General features: G+C 45.4%; 1 protein-coding gene across 5 annotated transcripts in view; it reads left to right on the top strand.

The window, feature by feature from the left end:
• Positions 1–7,613: 7,613 nt before the first annotated feature.
• The window catches only part of PPP1R13B (protein phosphatase 1 regulatory subunit 13B), a 78,466-nt gene continuing 70,030 nt past the window's right edge, over positions 7,614–16,049 (top strand). For 4 of the 5 annotated variants that reach the window (XM_063091452.1, XM_063091451.1, XM_063091450.1 and 1 more), the window contains exon 1: positions 7,618–7,694. In XM_063091452.1, coding sequence (XP_062947522.1) covers positions 7,686–7,694 — 9 coding nt within the window. In that variant the 5' untranslated portion in view covers positions 7,618–7,685. Of the gene's footprint in view, positions 7,695–16,049 lie in introns of all 5 variants that reach the window. The other variant, XM_063091453.1, reaches the window with a different exon arrangement.

Here is a 16,049-nt window from a genome sequence, read left to right as displayed (position 1 = left end):
TTAACCCTTGGCTTGGTGTTGTCAGCATCACAATCAGCCAGTGAGCTAACTGGCCATCCCTATATAGGATCCAAACCCATGGTCTTGGTGTTATCAGCACCACACTCTCCCGAGTGAGCCATGGGCCGGCCCAGAGCGCAGTGTTTTAACACCAAGATCAAGGGTTTGGATCCTCATACCAGCCAGCCACAAAACAAAACAAAAAACCCTCAAAGCTATAGTGACCAAAACAGAATGGTACTGGCATAAAAACAGACACATAGACCAATGGAACAGAATAGAGAGCACAGAGAGAAATCCATGCATTTACAGTCAACTGATTTTCAACAAAGGTGCCAAGAACACACAACAGGGAAAGGACAGTCTCTTCAATAAGTGGTTCTGGGAAAACTGGATATTCAAGTGCAGAAGATTGAAACTAGACCCCTATCTCTCACCATGCACAAAAACCAACTCCAAATGGATTAAAGACCTAAATGTGAGACCTGAAACTATAAAACTACTTGAAGAAAACATATGGGGAAAAACTTTGAGACAATAATCTGGGCAAAGAGTTTATGGATAAGACTTCAAAAGCAGAGACAACAAAAGCAAAAATAGACAAATGGGATTTTATCAAACTAAAAAAAAAAAAAAAGTAACTAAACTTCTGCACATAAAAGGAAACAACAGAGCAAAGAGAAAACCTACAGAGTGGGAGAAAATATTCGCAAACTATTGCAAAACAGTGTGGAGGGTCCTCAAAAACTAAAAATAGAACTATCATACGATCCTGCAAACCCACTACCTGGTATTTATTCAAGGGATAGGAAATCAGTATATCAAAGAGATATCTACACCTCCATGTTCACCGCAGCACTATTCACAATAGCCAAGATATGGAATCAACCTAAGTATCCATCAGCACATGAATGGGAAAAGAAAATGTGGTGTATATATGTACACAATGGAATACTATTCGGCTATAAAAAAAGAGTGAGATCCTGTCATTTGCAGCAACATGGATGAGCCTGGAGAGCATTATGTAAGTGAAGTAAGTCAGACATGGAAAGATAAATATGGCATGATCGCATTCACATGTAAGAGCGAAAAAAGTAGAGTAGTCACGGTTACTAGAGGCTGGGAAGGAGCAGAAAAGAAGAGGTTGGTTCACAGATACAAAACTACACCTCAATAGGAAGAGTAAGTGCAGTGTTCCATACCACTGCAGGGTGACTACAGTTTACTATAAATTATTGTATATTTTCAAGTAGCTAGAAGAGAGGATTTTGAATGTTCCCCACATAAAGAAATAATAAATGTTTGAGGTGATAGATATACTAATTACCCTGATTTGATCATTACACATTGAATACATGTATTGAAATATCTTTTTTTAATTTTAATTTATCAATATACAATGTAGTTGATTTTTGTGTCCCTTTACCAATTTCTCCTTTCCTCCCTCCCTCTCCCGCTCCTATGTATTGAAATATCACTCTGTACCCCATAAATATGTACAATTATTACAGGTCAATTAAAAAAAAGAAAAGAAGCAGGGGCTGGCTGGTTAGGTCAGTTGGTTAGGGCACGGAGCTGATAACACCAAGGTCCAGGGTTCGATCCCTGTTCCGGCCAGCTGCCAAACAAAAGAAAAAAATGGATTAAAGACAAACGGATGGGTGTGTTAGTGCCAAGTTCTTCTTTTCTAACCTTGATAACAAAAAATATGGTTTAATGTGCCAGAGGAGCAAATAGAACCAGGACTGGTTCACAGCCAATGGTTGTGAAAACAAGTTTCCCCAGGGAACTGTGGGGGCAGACGTAAGCCTCCTGTCCCCATTGCCCCTCTGCCCCACGCCCACACTAGGGGAGTGGGGGGCGACAGTGGGAGGACTGTCTGCAGGGGGAGGGGGCATGAGGCCAGACAGCAGACCTAAGCCCCTAGGGGTGTAACAAACCTGTGGCCCCTAAGGACTACGGGGAGGCACTGAGAGTCCAGGCTGGACAGAGGGAGGGGAGTCCTGACATGTGGCGCTCCCAGGGACAGCACAGCAAAGCAGACATTAGCATGGAGGCTACCAGCACCCCCTCGCTAGGCCTGGAAGGGGGCTGTGGGCACCAGGCAGCCTGGTCTGCACCCCAGCCACACCCCACCTGTCCTTCCTTTCCCCCTCCCCAACTCCCACCCTTCAAACTGCACCTCAAATGGGCCCCCCTTCCCCACTCCTTAGTCCTCCTAAGTAAGTCCTTCCTCCTCCACTCTAGCTGTGGGCCAGCCAGCCTCCCACCCGGGCCACCAGACGTTGAAAAACAAATCAGATCTCTTTATTTCCCTAGAAACTCCCCAGAACAGAAGCCAGACTCACCTGGGCCCACAAACCCCGGCCTGACCTCACATCCCTCCACTCTCCCCAGCTCGTCCCATCTCACCTGCTCTTCCTCCTCCTCTCGGGCTCCTCCCCTGCAGCCCACAAGGCTGCCTCCTCAGTATTCAAGTCCCAACTCAAACGTTACCCTCTCCGGGCAAAAGCGGAGGTCTCTGCCACATTGTCTGGCTCTATGATTTTAAAAATACACTAAGTAGGGGCTGGCCCCGTGGCTCACGCGGGAGAGTGTGGCGCTGGTAGCGCCAAGGCCGCGGGTTCGGCTCCTATGTAGGGATGGCCGGTGCGCTCACTGGCTGAGCGTGGTGCGACAACACCGTGCCGAGGGTTGCAATCCCCTTACTGGTCAAAAAAAATAAAAATAAAAATACACTAAGCAGCGTTAGTGTTCTTACTTACCTTCTTCTCCCCTGAGTAGAACACAAGATCCTTGAGGACAGGGACCTCGTCTGTCTTGCTTGAGGTTTTGTCACCAGGGCCAGCACATGGGGGAAATGCAGTGGACACTTGCTAACTGAGCCCATTTGCTGACCCTGGCAGGGACAGCTACATTGACAGCTCTCAGGCAGCAGATTGTGACAGGTGACCTAGGACTCAGCAGTCTGGGAGGAGGCAGTGAGATGAGGTCCTGGGGAAACCTTACAGAAGAAGTATTTGAATCGTGACAAGAATAGGTGGCACTTCTGCGGGAAGTGGCAGGGTGTTTTCTCAAGCACGGGGAGGTGGGGAACAGACCTGGAGGGATTTGGGAAGGTTCTGGGTGGCTGAGTTATAAGATCTTAGTGTGAGGGTCTGGGGGCATGGCAGAAAACTTGAAAAGGTAGATTTAGAGCCATGCTATGGAGGGGTCTTGTTAAGGACTTTATCATGGCCTCCATACCTCCCCCAAGTTCGTATGTTGAAGTCCTAACCCCAGTACACCTCAGAATGTGACTGTATTTGCAGACAGAGCGTTTAGAGAGGTCATAAAGGTTAAATGAGGTCCTATGGCTAGGCCCTAATCCAGTATGACTGGTGCCCTGTAAAAATGGATGTGCACTCACAGTAAACAGACCATGTGAAGAGCCAGCACGAGGGCAGCCATCTGCAAGCCAAGGAGTGAGGCTCTGAACCATCCCTGCCAGCACCTTGATCTTGGACTTCTGGCCTCCAGAACTGTGAGAGAATAAATGCCTGTTGTTTAAAGCCCCCCTTAATTTTGTTACGGCAACCTTAACATGCTAATACAAGTCTGTGTTTTTAAATTTTTATTTTATTTTATTTTATTATTTTATTTACTTATCTATCTATCTATCTATCTATCTATCTATCTATCTATCTATCTATCTATTTATTTATTTTTAGAAAGATGACCAATAAGGGGATCTTAACCCTGTCAGCACCACGCTCTCTGGTGAGCCACAGGCCGGCCCTAAAATTTTATCTTAATATAGTAATACATTCACCTGGTTCAAAAATCAAACATAAAATGCAATAGCAGCCAGGGGATCAAGGTCAGCATCAACAGTGGTGAGTCACATTGACAGTGCGCACCCTTGACAGGATGTTATGAAACGGCACTTAACTCTGCCGTCTGCCCCCCAAAAAACCACAACCCCAGTATAACCGTGAGAAGAACCTCACATGAATTCCACTTGAGGGACATTCTACAAAATACCTGACCACCACTCCTCAATACCGCCAAAGTCATAAAAAAACAAGGAAAGTCTGAGAAATGTCACAGCCAAGAGGAGCCTAAAGAGACATGACAACTAGATGTAATGTGGTGTCCTGGAAGAAAGGATATTAAGTAAAAACTAAGGAAATCTGAGTAAAGCATGGACTTTAGTTACTAATAACGTGGATATTGATTCATTAGTGTAATAGATGTACCACCACACTAATGTAAGATGTTTTTTTATTTTTTATTTTTTATTTTTTTAAGATGTTTAAAATAGGGAAAACTGGGTGGGGGAAGGTGCGTATGGGAACTCTCTATATGATTTTTCTGTAAATCTAAAACTGTCCTAAATGAAGTTTATTTTTATGGTTTTTTTTTTTTTAAGCAGCTGGCCGGTGCAGGAATTGAACCCTGGACCTTGGTGTTATCAGTATTATGCTCTAACCAACTGCGTTAACCAGTTGGCTCCTAAAAATGAAGTTTATTTTTTAAAAAGTAATTGTGAAAAGTCTCACTCCGATTTCTGTTCCTTACTCACCCAGTTCCCATTCCTACCTGTAGTCATTACTTTATTGTGTTCCGTGAACACTACTTCCAGAATTCCTCTATGCAAATGTGAATATACACTGATTTTCTCCCCAAAGGGCCTTCTTATTTGCTTTAAAAAGTATTTAATCATTTTAACATAAAATGCTTCAAACATAAAAAGTAGAGAGAAAAGTACAGGTCACCCCATACACCCACCATCCAGATTCAACAATTGTCAAGAATTTGCTGTGTATACTTCAGCTATTCCTACCTGCCTCACTCTCTTTCCCTTTTGCTGAACCGTTTTTAAGCAAATTCCAGACCCCTCACATGTGCGAGCATGCATCTCTGAACAATACAGACATCTTCTTACATAATCCTAATGCCTGTATGCCACCAGTAATGGCGATTCCTTTCAGGCTGTTTCTGAACATTGGTCTGGGCAAAGGGAGACAGAGCAGGGCTTCATGGGGCAGGTGTGCATGTGTGTCTTACCAAATTCTGTCTGTGCTCCACAAAAATCAAGAGCAGCAGTGTGTGGGGCACGGAGGAGGTTAGAGCAAGAGACCAATCATGAATGCTCTGGGTTGTGGTGCGAGGTGATGGGGCCTGATGCCCATGGTGTCCAGCAGGATGCAGAGGAAGAGGAGGACTAGCTGGAGAGCCTCTGTAGGGACTGAGGACCAGGCTGACCCCAATGGACACCTCCCTGAGGGAAATAGGGGACCATGGTGTGAGGGCCAGGCACCTGCCACTGTCGGTGCCAACAGGTCCTGCAGGCAAGAGTGGGACTCTTGTGGCCAAGGATCCCCTTTTTGGGAAATTGGGCTCATTTTGACCACCTTACCCCAGGGGGCACTTATCTGCAGGGCCTATCCTTTGTCAGGCTTAGTAGGCCAGCACCCACCCTTTCAAGACTCATGGACATTAATATGTCAAAGCTGGAAAGCTTGGAGGTCACAGAATCTAACCCCTTCCTGTTACAGATAGGGAAACCGAGGCCCAGAGAAGGCATGCAAGTTGCCTAAGGCCCCACAGAGAGTCAGAAGCAGAGCTGGCATTAGAACTCAGGTAGGTCTCTGACTTCCAGCCTAGGGCTTCCCCTTCTCTCCAAACCCTACTCCCAGAAGAGACCTGTCATTAGCCATTTATGCCCTGGTGCGTGAATAAATTTAAAAATCCCAGGGGCACTTGTTTTTTTGTTGTTGTTGTTGTTGTTGTTGTTTGCTTTTTGCAGCTGGCCGGTACAGGGATCCACACCTTTGACCTTGGTATTACAAGGCTGTGCTCTAACTAACTAAGGTAACTAGCCAGCAGGCCCAGGAGAACTTGTACACTAAGCCTGTTTGCTAATGTGGCATAACTACAGAACACTATGTATGGAGCAGCTACCACTGTCACAAATCGTGCCAGCATATTTTCATGCATCATGTCTTAACACCCTCTCCTCTCCCCAGAAGCTCCACCAGGCAGGCACCATTATTCCTGTGCTCTCCCATGATAGAGATGAGCACACTAGGATGCGGAGGGAAGATGGCTTGTCTAAGATCACACAGCGAGGGTGTGGCAGAGGTGGTGCTGAACCAAGTCTGTCTAACTGGAAAGTCCACCCTCTCAACCACTAACTCCCGTGGCCTCTGAAGGGCAGGGGTGGCTCCCACCAAGGGGGCTGGTGGTAACTCCCTGTCCTCCTCCGTCTCTCGCCCCCACTTGGCAGCAGCCTCTCAGAGGACCACACCAGCTGCAGACCGATTCTGACCACCGTCTGCAAGGAGCCAGGCGCTTCCCAAGGTGGTTTCTGCCTTGGGTGTTTGGGGCCATCCACAGACTTCCACGTTCTGGACGCTCGTGGAAGTTTAAGGGCTGCCGCGAGGAGTCGTCAGTCTATCGGTCCCGACTCTGTCGGGGTTCGAGCGAATGACACAATGTGGAGGGCACAGAAAGGGTGCCTGCCCACTTGGCAGCCTTTCCTGAGGGTCTGCTCAGGGCCCTGCCCTGGTCTCTGTCACTCAGACGCTCAGGCTCAGGCCGGAGGGGGAGGTGCCACCCGAGACAGGACTGTAAGGAGAGACCTGGACCCTAGGGCTGCGGACTGGGTCCTGCCCTGGGACGTTTCGGCTGGACCTCGAAGGATGCTGGCACAGGTGGGCACAGGTGGGCACAGACTCTCTAGGCGGGGATCCCTGGCGTGAAGGGCTCGAGGGCGCACTGTGTCCAGAAAGACCGGCGTGGCCCAGGGAGCACGGCACCGGACAGCCGCGAAGACGCCGGGCGGGGGACCGGGTGCGGGGACGGAGCGCCGGGCCGGCTCCGGGGTTCACTCCGAGCAATGGGGGCCGAGGCGCGCGGACGCTCGGGGGCGCACCCGCGCCCCTCCCACTGGCCTGTCGCCTGCAGCCCACACGGCGCCGGGACCCCGGGGTCAGGCCGCGGTCGGAGCGCGGTCGCGCGCCGTCGCCGCAGGGGTGCGCCCGCCCACCGTCGGCCTCCGAGAGGTAGAGGTTCGAGTCCCGGCCCTGCCGTGACTCTCTGCAGACCTGAGCCGGCCCTCCCGTCTTTGGGCCTCCGTCTCCCCAACGTCTGACGTCTTGGGAACCTGTGCTCGCGGTCCCCTCGGGGCCCTAATCCGTCCGACCCGCCACCGGGGGGGCGGGGACAGCAGCCCGGCTTCCGCGGCGCGCCCGCCCCTCCCCCGCCGTCGGCAGCGGGGACGCGCAAGGCGCGCTCGCACCTGGCGGCCGCCGAGAGCGAGGACGGGGGGCGGGGCCGGGGAAGTCCCGGCCCTAGCCCCGCCCCCTGCCGCCGGGCCAATCCGCGGGGGCGACAGGCCCAGAGTGGGGCGCCGCGCCGGGGCGGGGCCTGCGGGCTGAGGCTAGAGCCCGGCGGGCGGGCCGGCCGGAGGCGGACGGCTGCGGTGGAGGCGGCGGCCAGGTGCCCTGCACAGCGACGCAGCGCGCAGGCGGCCACGACAGGGCCGGCCAGGGCTCCACAGCCCGCCGCAGCCGCCGCCTCGGCGCGGCCGGGCCGGAGAGCGGCGCGGCGGGCGCGCGGCCTGTGAGGGCGGCCGGAGCGGCGGGCACGGCGCTGAGCGTCCTGTCAGGCGGCCGAGGGCGCCGCGGACCCGCGCCGCGATGATGCCGGTGGGTGCGGGCGGCGGCGGCTTCCTCCGCGGGCCGCCGGCCAAGCCTCCTTCCTCCCGCCGCTCCCCGCCCTACGGGGCCGAGCGGGCGGGGAAGGAAGTGGCCTGGCGGGCGCGCCCGGCCGCGGCGCCCCGCGGGCAGGTGGGGGCGGCGCGGGCTGTCAGCGCGGGGCCCGGGCGGCCTCGGCGGCCCTTCCTGCCGAGCCTCCCCGGCTGCGGCGGCTGCGGCGGCTGCGGCGGCTGCGGGGCCGGGGGAGCCGCAGAGGCGTGTGGAGCCGGCCCTCCTTTCCTGTGGTGCGGCCGGGGCACGGGTCTCGCGGCGCCTCTGCGACCCTGCCTGAGATTCCCCGGGGTCACATTCGGAGTCGGCGGCGTGGGCACCCCCGTGTGGCGCTCCCACGCTCGGAACGCTCGTTTCCCTGTGGTCCTCTGATTTTGGAATTCTGTGGTACTGGGAATTTACTTAGTGCATTGGTTTGGAGAGCCATCTTAGGAATCCCCTTTCGCCCTGTCTTCGATGTCGATACCTTTTGCTGTGACTGGTGGCTGTCGCTGTGTTCCGAAGGTTGAACGAGGTTCGTTAGTGGCGGTGGTGCCTTTGTCCTGCCCTCAAGAATTCTCTCGACCAGAAAGACGCTGGTCATCACATTTGCCATCCTCCTACCCGACGCTTTTCCTTTACCCATAGTCTAAATAGCAGTGGATGCTGAATTCTAATTTTTTAAAATTTGGCTTCTTGTAAGGTAAACGTTATGACTTATGAAAAAACGTGGGACTGGTTATACTCGGCTAGATGTATTGATTTCTCTGTGTGCCTATATGTAAAGTAAAATTCTCAAACATTTATAGTAAGGTAACAACACGATCATTTTTTTTAGCCTACAATTACTACACTGTAAATCACATTTCAGAGGGGAAGTGCGGTTTCCCTGCGTTTTCTGCTTGAATACTGTTATTCTGCCATGCTGTATCCAAGGACATTTAGATTAGACACCCCCCGCCCCAATCTTTTAAGTCATCTTCCGTGTCTTAATAATCCCTTCTCCCTTTTGGAATTGATTCCAAAGACCTCGTGCTTGCAGAGTCTTAAGATTTGACCTAGTTGCTCCTTAGATCCTTTGGCATCAGGCTTGTTGGGTTTGTAAACATTTGGTTTTATTTTTATTTTTTTATTTTTTATTTTTTAAAAGATGACCGGTAAGGGGATCTTAACCCTTGACTTGGTGTTGTCAGCACCACGCTCAGCCAGTGAGCGAACCGGCCATCCCTATATGGGATCCGAACCCGGGGCCTTGGTGTTATCAGCACCGCACTCTCCCGAGTGAGCCACGGGCGGCCCGTAAACATTTGGTTTTAAATGAAACATTGTCTTGTAATGGAAAGAATTGGATGAGCATCAGAAGATCTGGAGTCCAACACTGTTTCTGCTACTTTTTAGCAATGTGACCTTGAATAAGTCAAGGTCTCTGAGCCTGGCATTACCTCCTAAAGTAGGGATAAACGCATACCAATATCTGGGGACTGTCCTGAGGATCAAATAAGATGATGTGTCCAAAGCAGAATGCCATGCAAATATTTATTATTGTTAATATGGCTTTGAATTTTCAATTTCTAATTTTAATCTCTGCAAGATTTGGAAACTGTTCCCTCCCTACTTCTCACTGGCTAAATTTTGAAAAGGCATTATGGTGTTTTGGAATTTTGAAAGCAGTTTTAATTAAATCCTGTAGTAGTTGATCGATGCATTTATACTATAGCAATATCGAAGCATATCTATAAAAAAATTTGGCTGGTTTCATCATTGTATAATGTTTAATTATAAATACTCTTCTAAGAAACTTGGCTTACATTTTCCGTATGGTACATTCAGGTATTTTACCTCCATTCCACCCGATTAGAGTTTTTACTCCCTACCTTAACAGGTCCCCTTTTTAAGAAGTTTGTTTAAATTACTCAAAATAGTCAAGTGAGAAATTTCTTTAAATTACTCAAAATAATCAAATACTGTTTTAAAAAAAACAGGTCTATTAACTATTTCAAACACACTGCTTTTGTTTTGAAGTGCCTTTTAAACAGATGGTAGTCCCTCTTTTGTGGTTCTTACTTTTGTATTTGCATTTCCTTCTTGGTCCTTGGAAATACTACTTGTGGGGGTGCTAGCCAGTTAGTTCAGTTGGTTAGAACGTGGTGCTGATCACACCAAGGTCAGGGTTCCATCTCTGTACCCTCCAGCCACCAAAAAATAAGTAAAGTAAAAATATTACTTGTTGGTTTGAGTCCTTCCTTATTAATGCAGTTGGAGTTGGTTGTAAATTTAATAGAAGTTTTAAGAACATGCCATTCTTACTTGATAATATCTTAAACTATGTATCCAAAATATAAATAAGATTTTTCTCATTTTATTGTGTATTTGATGTTCATCATCATGATGAGTCATCAAAGGAAGATTGGATCATTTTGCATAGTTTGTATAGAGCACCGCTGTCCAATAGAAATGTTGCAGGCCACAAGTGCAATTTTAAGTTTTCTAGTAACTATATGAAAAAGAGTAAGAAAAAGTATTAATTTTAATAATATGTTTTTATTAACTCAAATCCAAAATATTATCCTTTTAACATGTAATCAATTTGAAAAAATCACTAGTGTGATATTTTACATTCTTTTCTTTTTTGTAATAAGTCTTTGAAATCCCAGTGAAATTTTATGTTGACAGTACACTTCAGACTAGCACATTTCAAGTGCTTAGTAGCTACATGTGGTTAGCAGCTACCATATTGGACAACATAGGTTTGGAGAATATATTGTTTTACTTAAAAATTGGCATTAGAGTGTAGTGTCTGTAGTAATTTAATTGATCAGGTGGTTCAGTACCAATACCCATTCTCTGAGCTGTGGGGAATAAATGAGAGTATCTGGCAAGTTCTCAACTGACACAATAAAGTCTTTGTAGAACTTTTCTATTTGCTTGTTATACAAAGTCCCAAGACTTTCTACTTTTGAACAAAGTTATATTTTGGAATTTTCACTTATGAAAATAGCATTGCATTCAGATATCTGTAGTCACTCATCTTTTTGTCAGTGAGTGACATTTTAAAAATGTTTTCCCAAGGAAAAAAAGGGACCATTTAAAGAAAAATACCCTTTGATTAGTTCCTAAGATCTGGGCCTGAAAACATTTAGGCTATGCCTAGCCAACTTTGATAGAAATAAGAATTTTGATAAAAATGGAAATAAGCATGGAAAGGATGAAAACTGCATTGATTCAGCATCATTCTTTTTGAAAGAGAGTGGACGTTTTGTAAAACATAGGTAAAACTTAGTGCATAGATGAGATCTATCTGTGGAATGGGGCTAAGGATACTTTTTTCTTTTCCAAAAGAATGTTGACTTGAGTCAAGGAAATTTTTTTTAGCTCTGAAGTGTGTTTTATTTATAAGGAGGGCACTCTGATGGTAGCGTTTTGGTAATGTTAGAAGTGGGACACCTTCCACTAGACACTATGCAGTGTGACTGGCTGATTCCACTCATTTCTGTCCTAGGAGCCCTTCAGCATATTCATCGTAGGGTATGGATTACATTAATTTGTGCTTAATATTAGCTTTCACTAAACAAACATTCACTTATTTCGGGTATCCATTTTCTTACCAACTATGTAGAAACATTTTGAGGTACTAGAATAGGTCTTTTCTCTTTTTAAACCATCAGCTGTCATGTCATTGACAAAGCACAGAACTAGAAATAGGGAGACTTAGGTTCTAGTCCCCACTTGTTAGTAACTGTGTGACCTTTGGACATAATCTTTTTGGGCCTCGGTTTCTCATCGGTAAAATGAGTTGGACCTGCTGATTTCTAAGTATTTATGGTTGATCCAGTATTTGATTTATAGCAGGTACTTTCATGAAAGTCTCTCATATTGACTACATCAAAGGTTGAGGCAACCTGAACTTGTTTTGGCAGGATTTTAATAAAATTTTTCACTGCCCAGGTATCTTTGTATGATAGGGCATATAGTAAGAGCTCAGTAAATATTTGCTATTATTGTTAATTAATAATTAAGTCACTTGATAAACTTGAATTTAAAGCCTAATCCAGTAAACAAAACACAGAAGACTGGACAAGATTTTTTTTTAAACTCTAGTATCTTTTTTTGGAGGGCAGGGGATGGGGGAGGCTGGCTGGTAGGGGAATATGAGCCCTTGACCTTGGTGTTATAACACTATGCTCTAACCAACTGAAAAACTCTAATTTCTTTAAAACAAAAATTGCATATATACTATTATGATTTAAGATAATCTGTTTCTGGGGGCCAGCCTGTGGCTCACTTGGGAGAGTGTGGTGCTGATAACACCAAGTCAAGGGTTAAGATCCCCTTGAGCCTGCCTGTGGCTCACTTGGGAGAGTGTGGTGCTGATAACACCGAGGCCATGGGTTCGGATCCCATATAGGGATGGCCAGTTGGCTCACTGGGTGAGCATGGTGCTGACAACACCAAGTCAAGGGGTTAAGATCCCCTTACCGGTCATCTTTTAAAGAAAAAAAAAGGGGGGGTTAAGATCCCCTTTCCGGTATCTTAAAAAAAAAAAATCTGTTTCTGGCCTTGGATAACCCAAAAATTTCCAAAAGGAAAAGCAAAGCCTCAATGATACAAAGACATGTATAAAACCTTTTATTATTACAGTTTTATTGAATTTAAAAATAGTATAAATGGGTAACTCTTCTACAGGCTACAGTACAGCCATGAAGTCTTGCAGCTATTTAACTTCCTACAATTCAATTTAGTAATAGTCACTCAGCAAATGAGATTTGTCAGTCTGTGCTAAGGCAGTATGTCATAGGCTTTCAGTGATGTCCGGTTTTATGGAGAACTGAGGCTTCAGAAGTAGGGGAACTTGGCCAAGGTCTCCCAGGTAGTAAGTGATAAAACAAAGTTTAAAGACAAACTCTGACTCAAAAGCCTTTGCTTCTAACCTTCAGGCTAGTCACTTAAGAGAGTTTGCTGTAGTCAAGGTATTTTGCTAGAGGTGCTAGTAAATTGAATTTGGCTAAAATGCTTTCCCTTTAGGCTTGTTTCAAATGAAGCTTAATACTTAAAAGAATTCCAAGGTGAATCTTTTTGATAAAAAGTGATAATTTTCTCCACCTTGAGTTTGGGGACAACTTTGTTTTAAATGTGAATGTGTTAAATGTGTCTTCTCTCCTGTCTCAGCATCCTACTTTAAACAGTCTATGCAGTATATATGCTTAACAGTTATTTAGGACTTTTAGCATGATAGGAACTTAAAATATCACCCGGTTATTGGATTGAAGTTATATAACTGGTTGTCAACATGCATTTTTGTGTGTGTTTGCACAGATGGAGAATAGTTTCTCAGCAAAAGCACATTGGGAATTTGGTACCTTGAAGTGCTGTTGCCATAGTTATCTCACAAACTGTGGTTCTAGAGCTAAACAGAGGAATGGTGGTAATCAAGTTCTGTTGTGACACTTTCTTGGCTTGATTGCTTTGCTTTATTTCACTGCAAAGACAGCTGGATGACTGTTGTTCATACTAATTGGTAAGCAAAAGCTGCTGTTACTGGATTTTGTGAAATAAAAATCTTGTGCACATACAGAACAATAAAATACTGGAAAAGTGAGGTAGTTTTCATTAAAATTAATAAATGGCACTTGAAATATTAGTGTGCAGTTCAGTACAGAATCTGGTTAGTGGCATTGTTGATGTGTTTGGAGAAAATGTTAAGTGAAGTTTTGGCAGAATCATGATTTATACCATGTATCGTGATTATAATCATCATAGCTCAAGCCAGTGCAAAGGCCCTGTGGTAGAAGCATGTCCAGCATGCCGGAGAAACAAAAGGAGGCCTGTGAGGCTGGAGCAGAGTGAGGGAGGTGGAAAGTGGAGGCGGTAAAGTCAGGTGATGGTGGAGCAGGGGGATGGTGTAGGATCAATCTTATAGGGCCTAATAGGCAATTGTAAAGACAAAGGGGGTGAAGGGAGATTTCTATTATAAGAAATGAATTGCAAGTCTATTTATTGCATTGTAAGTAGTTCTGAGTAACAGGCATTGCCTAGGCGACTTTACTGTAGCAGATAAGAGTGGGACCCTGGCATCAGTATGCTTAAGTGTAGATCCTGGCATCACCATTTACTGGCTCTCTGACCTTAAGTAAAGTTACTTGACCCCTCAGTTCCTTATCTACAAGTTGAGGATAATAATAGTAAACTTATAGGGTTGGTAGGAGATGGACTATTACAGTGAAAGGGGCCAGGCATGTTGTAAATGCTCAGTAAATTTTAGTTATTGGTAATAAGTATCATTTCCTCTGCAAAGCTTTTACCATCTCTGCCTTGGCTACGTCCACCATTAGAGGTGCTCAGCCTGCTGTCTTTGGTGGGGTGCATATATAGCTTACAATTTAGTGGTATTTATGCCATTATCTGATTTCAGAATATTTTACCTGGTGTATCTTTGCAGTACTTGTTGTAGTTGCATTCTTAAACATTTGCCTGTGTGACTGTTTGATTAACTTCTGTTTCTTGTCGTAAACTGTAGATTTCATGAGAGTAGGAACTATCTCTTTTTATTTCCCATTATACCACCACCACCTGTCCCAGTGACTGGCACATAGTTGGTGCTCAATAAGTATTTGTTGAGTGAAAAGAATTATGATGTGGAAAACCGTGTTGGACCCCATTGTGAAGAGGTGTGTGTGTGCGTGTACAAGCTGTAACAGGGCTTGGAATTGATCCTGTGGGTGATCAGAAACCACCAAATATTTTTAAAGAGTGGAGTGATACAGTCAGATTTGTATGATAAAAAGACAATTCTGGAGCCAGTGGAGCAAGGGAGATTGAAGAGCAGGTAGGAGACTACCTGCTGCAGGCCTGACTTGACCTGAAGGAGGAGAGAAAGATCCAGTTGGTAGACGTCAAAATAGATATGATAGAGTGTGTGTGTATGTGGGTGTGTGAGTGCATGCGTGTGTGTGTGAGGGAGAGAAAGGAAACACAGTGGCTGGAGTTGAGGATAACAGGTTATTGCTTCAGTGGCGGGCTTGTCTTTCCTTTATCCAAGATAGAGAATACTTGGGAAGAAATAGGTTTAGAGGGTTGTGCGGATAATAAGTTTTATTTTGTCTGTGCTGAACTTGAGATGTCTGCTATATCTAGAAGTTACTCTTAAATCTTAAGGTAAAATTAATATATCAAGTAAAAAAAAATTGTTTGCCTCATGTTCAGTGGTTTCTATTATGTTGTGTTTTGGGTGTTATGGATTGCACCCTGGGCATCTGCAGCAGACCACGTACATCATCCCTTGTACTTGCCAGTTTGCCTGATCAGCCTCACCCTGAGCCCACTAGACCACGCTTCCCAGGGCAGTGGCTGGACTGGGCCCCTTCATCTTTGCGCTTCCAACACCTGGCAGAGTTTATAGGTTCACTTTTTATAGAGGTGTAATTTGTGTCTACATAATAGTTTGTGTTCTGATTTTTTACTCTATTGCATATTTATGCTTGTATCTAATGACATCCTTGAAAATAATATCAGTAAATAATAGTAACATCATGAATGACCAAAGTATAGACAGATTTTTGTGGTAGAGCTAGAAATGAGAAGTGAGGTTTGGTCAAAATGTGAAGAAAGATGTAGTAAAATTTGACAATTTTAGGATTAATAGGAAAGAACAACAATAATAGGAACAAAGAGTATTTTGTGATATGAAATACAAATGTGAAATTGTGTAGCAAAGTGGTTATCAGCACAGACTCTGGAGCCAGTACTGTCTGCTTTCAGATTCTGGCTTTGCTACTTACTGGCTCTGTGACCTTGGACAAATTATGTAACCTTTTTGTGCCTGTTTTCCTCTTCTTTAAAGTGGGTTTAATGACAGTAAATTTCATAAGGTTGTTGTAAGGATTGTCACATGCTTAGAGCATTGTCTGTTAATATACATCATAAGCACTCAGTAAACTTTTGCTCTTCTTAAGTTTTCTCCAGCAACCACAAGGCTTCATGGCAGACAGGATTCAGTTGGAAAAGGATCATAGGTGCACTTTATTGCACCGAGGCAGAATGCTTATGTTCTCCATGCTGAGAGAAGCTGAGTGGTAATTACAAAATCTGTCAAGATAGGACAGAGTGAATGGTTTGCTTTTTTTAGAAATTAAAGTTAACCTTCCCTGCCCGCTAGCTCAGAACCTGAATAAGATTTATTTCACCCAGTGTTCTCTCTGTGAGCTGAACAAGCTCACTCTCTATTTCCTAGTCTCTACCTAGATGGCACCTTTCAGGCCACCTTGTATGAAATGTCCTTCCCCTCACCGTGCTTTATTTCTCTTTATAATTCCTATGTCA

Source organism: Cynocephalus volans, chromosome 3 (assembly GCF_027409185.1).
Source record: "Cynocephalus volans isolate mCynVol1 chromosome 3, mCynVol1.pri, whole genome shotgun sequence".
In the NCBI taxonomy this organism is placed as follows: Eukaryota; Metazoa; Chordata; class Mammalia; order Dermoptera; family Cynocephalidae; genus Cynocephalus; species Cynocephalus volans.
The sequence above is the reverse complement of the archived record's forward strand: the minus strand, read 5'-3'. Positions and strand labels throughout refer to the sequence as shown.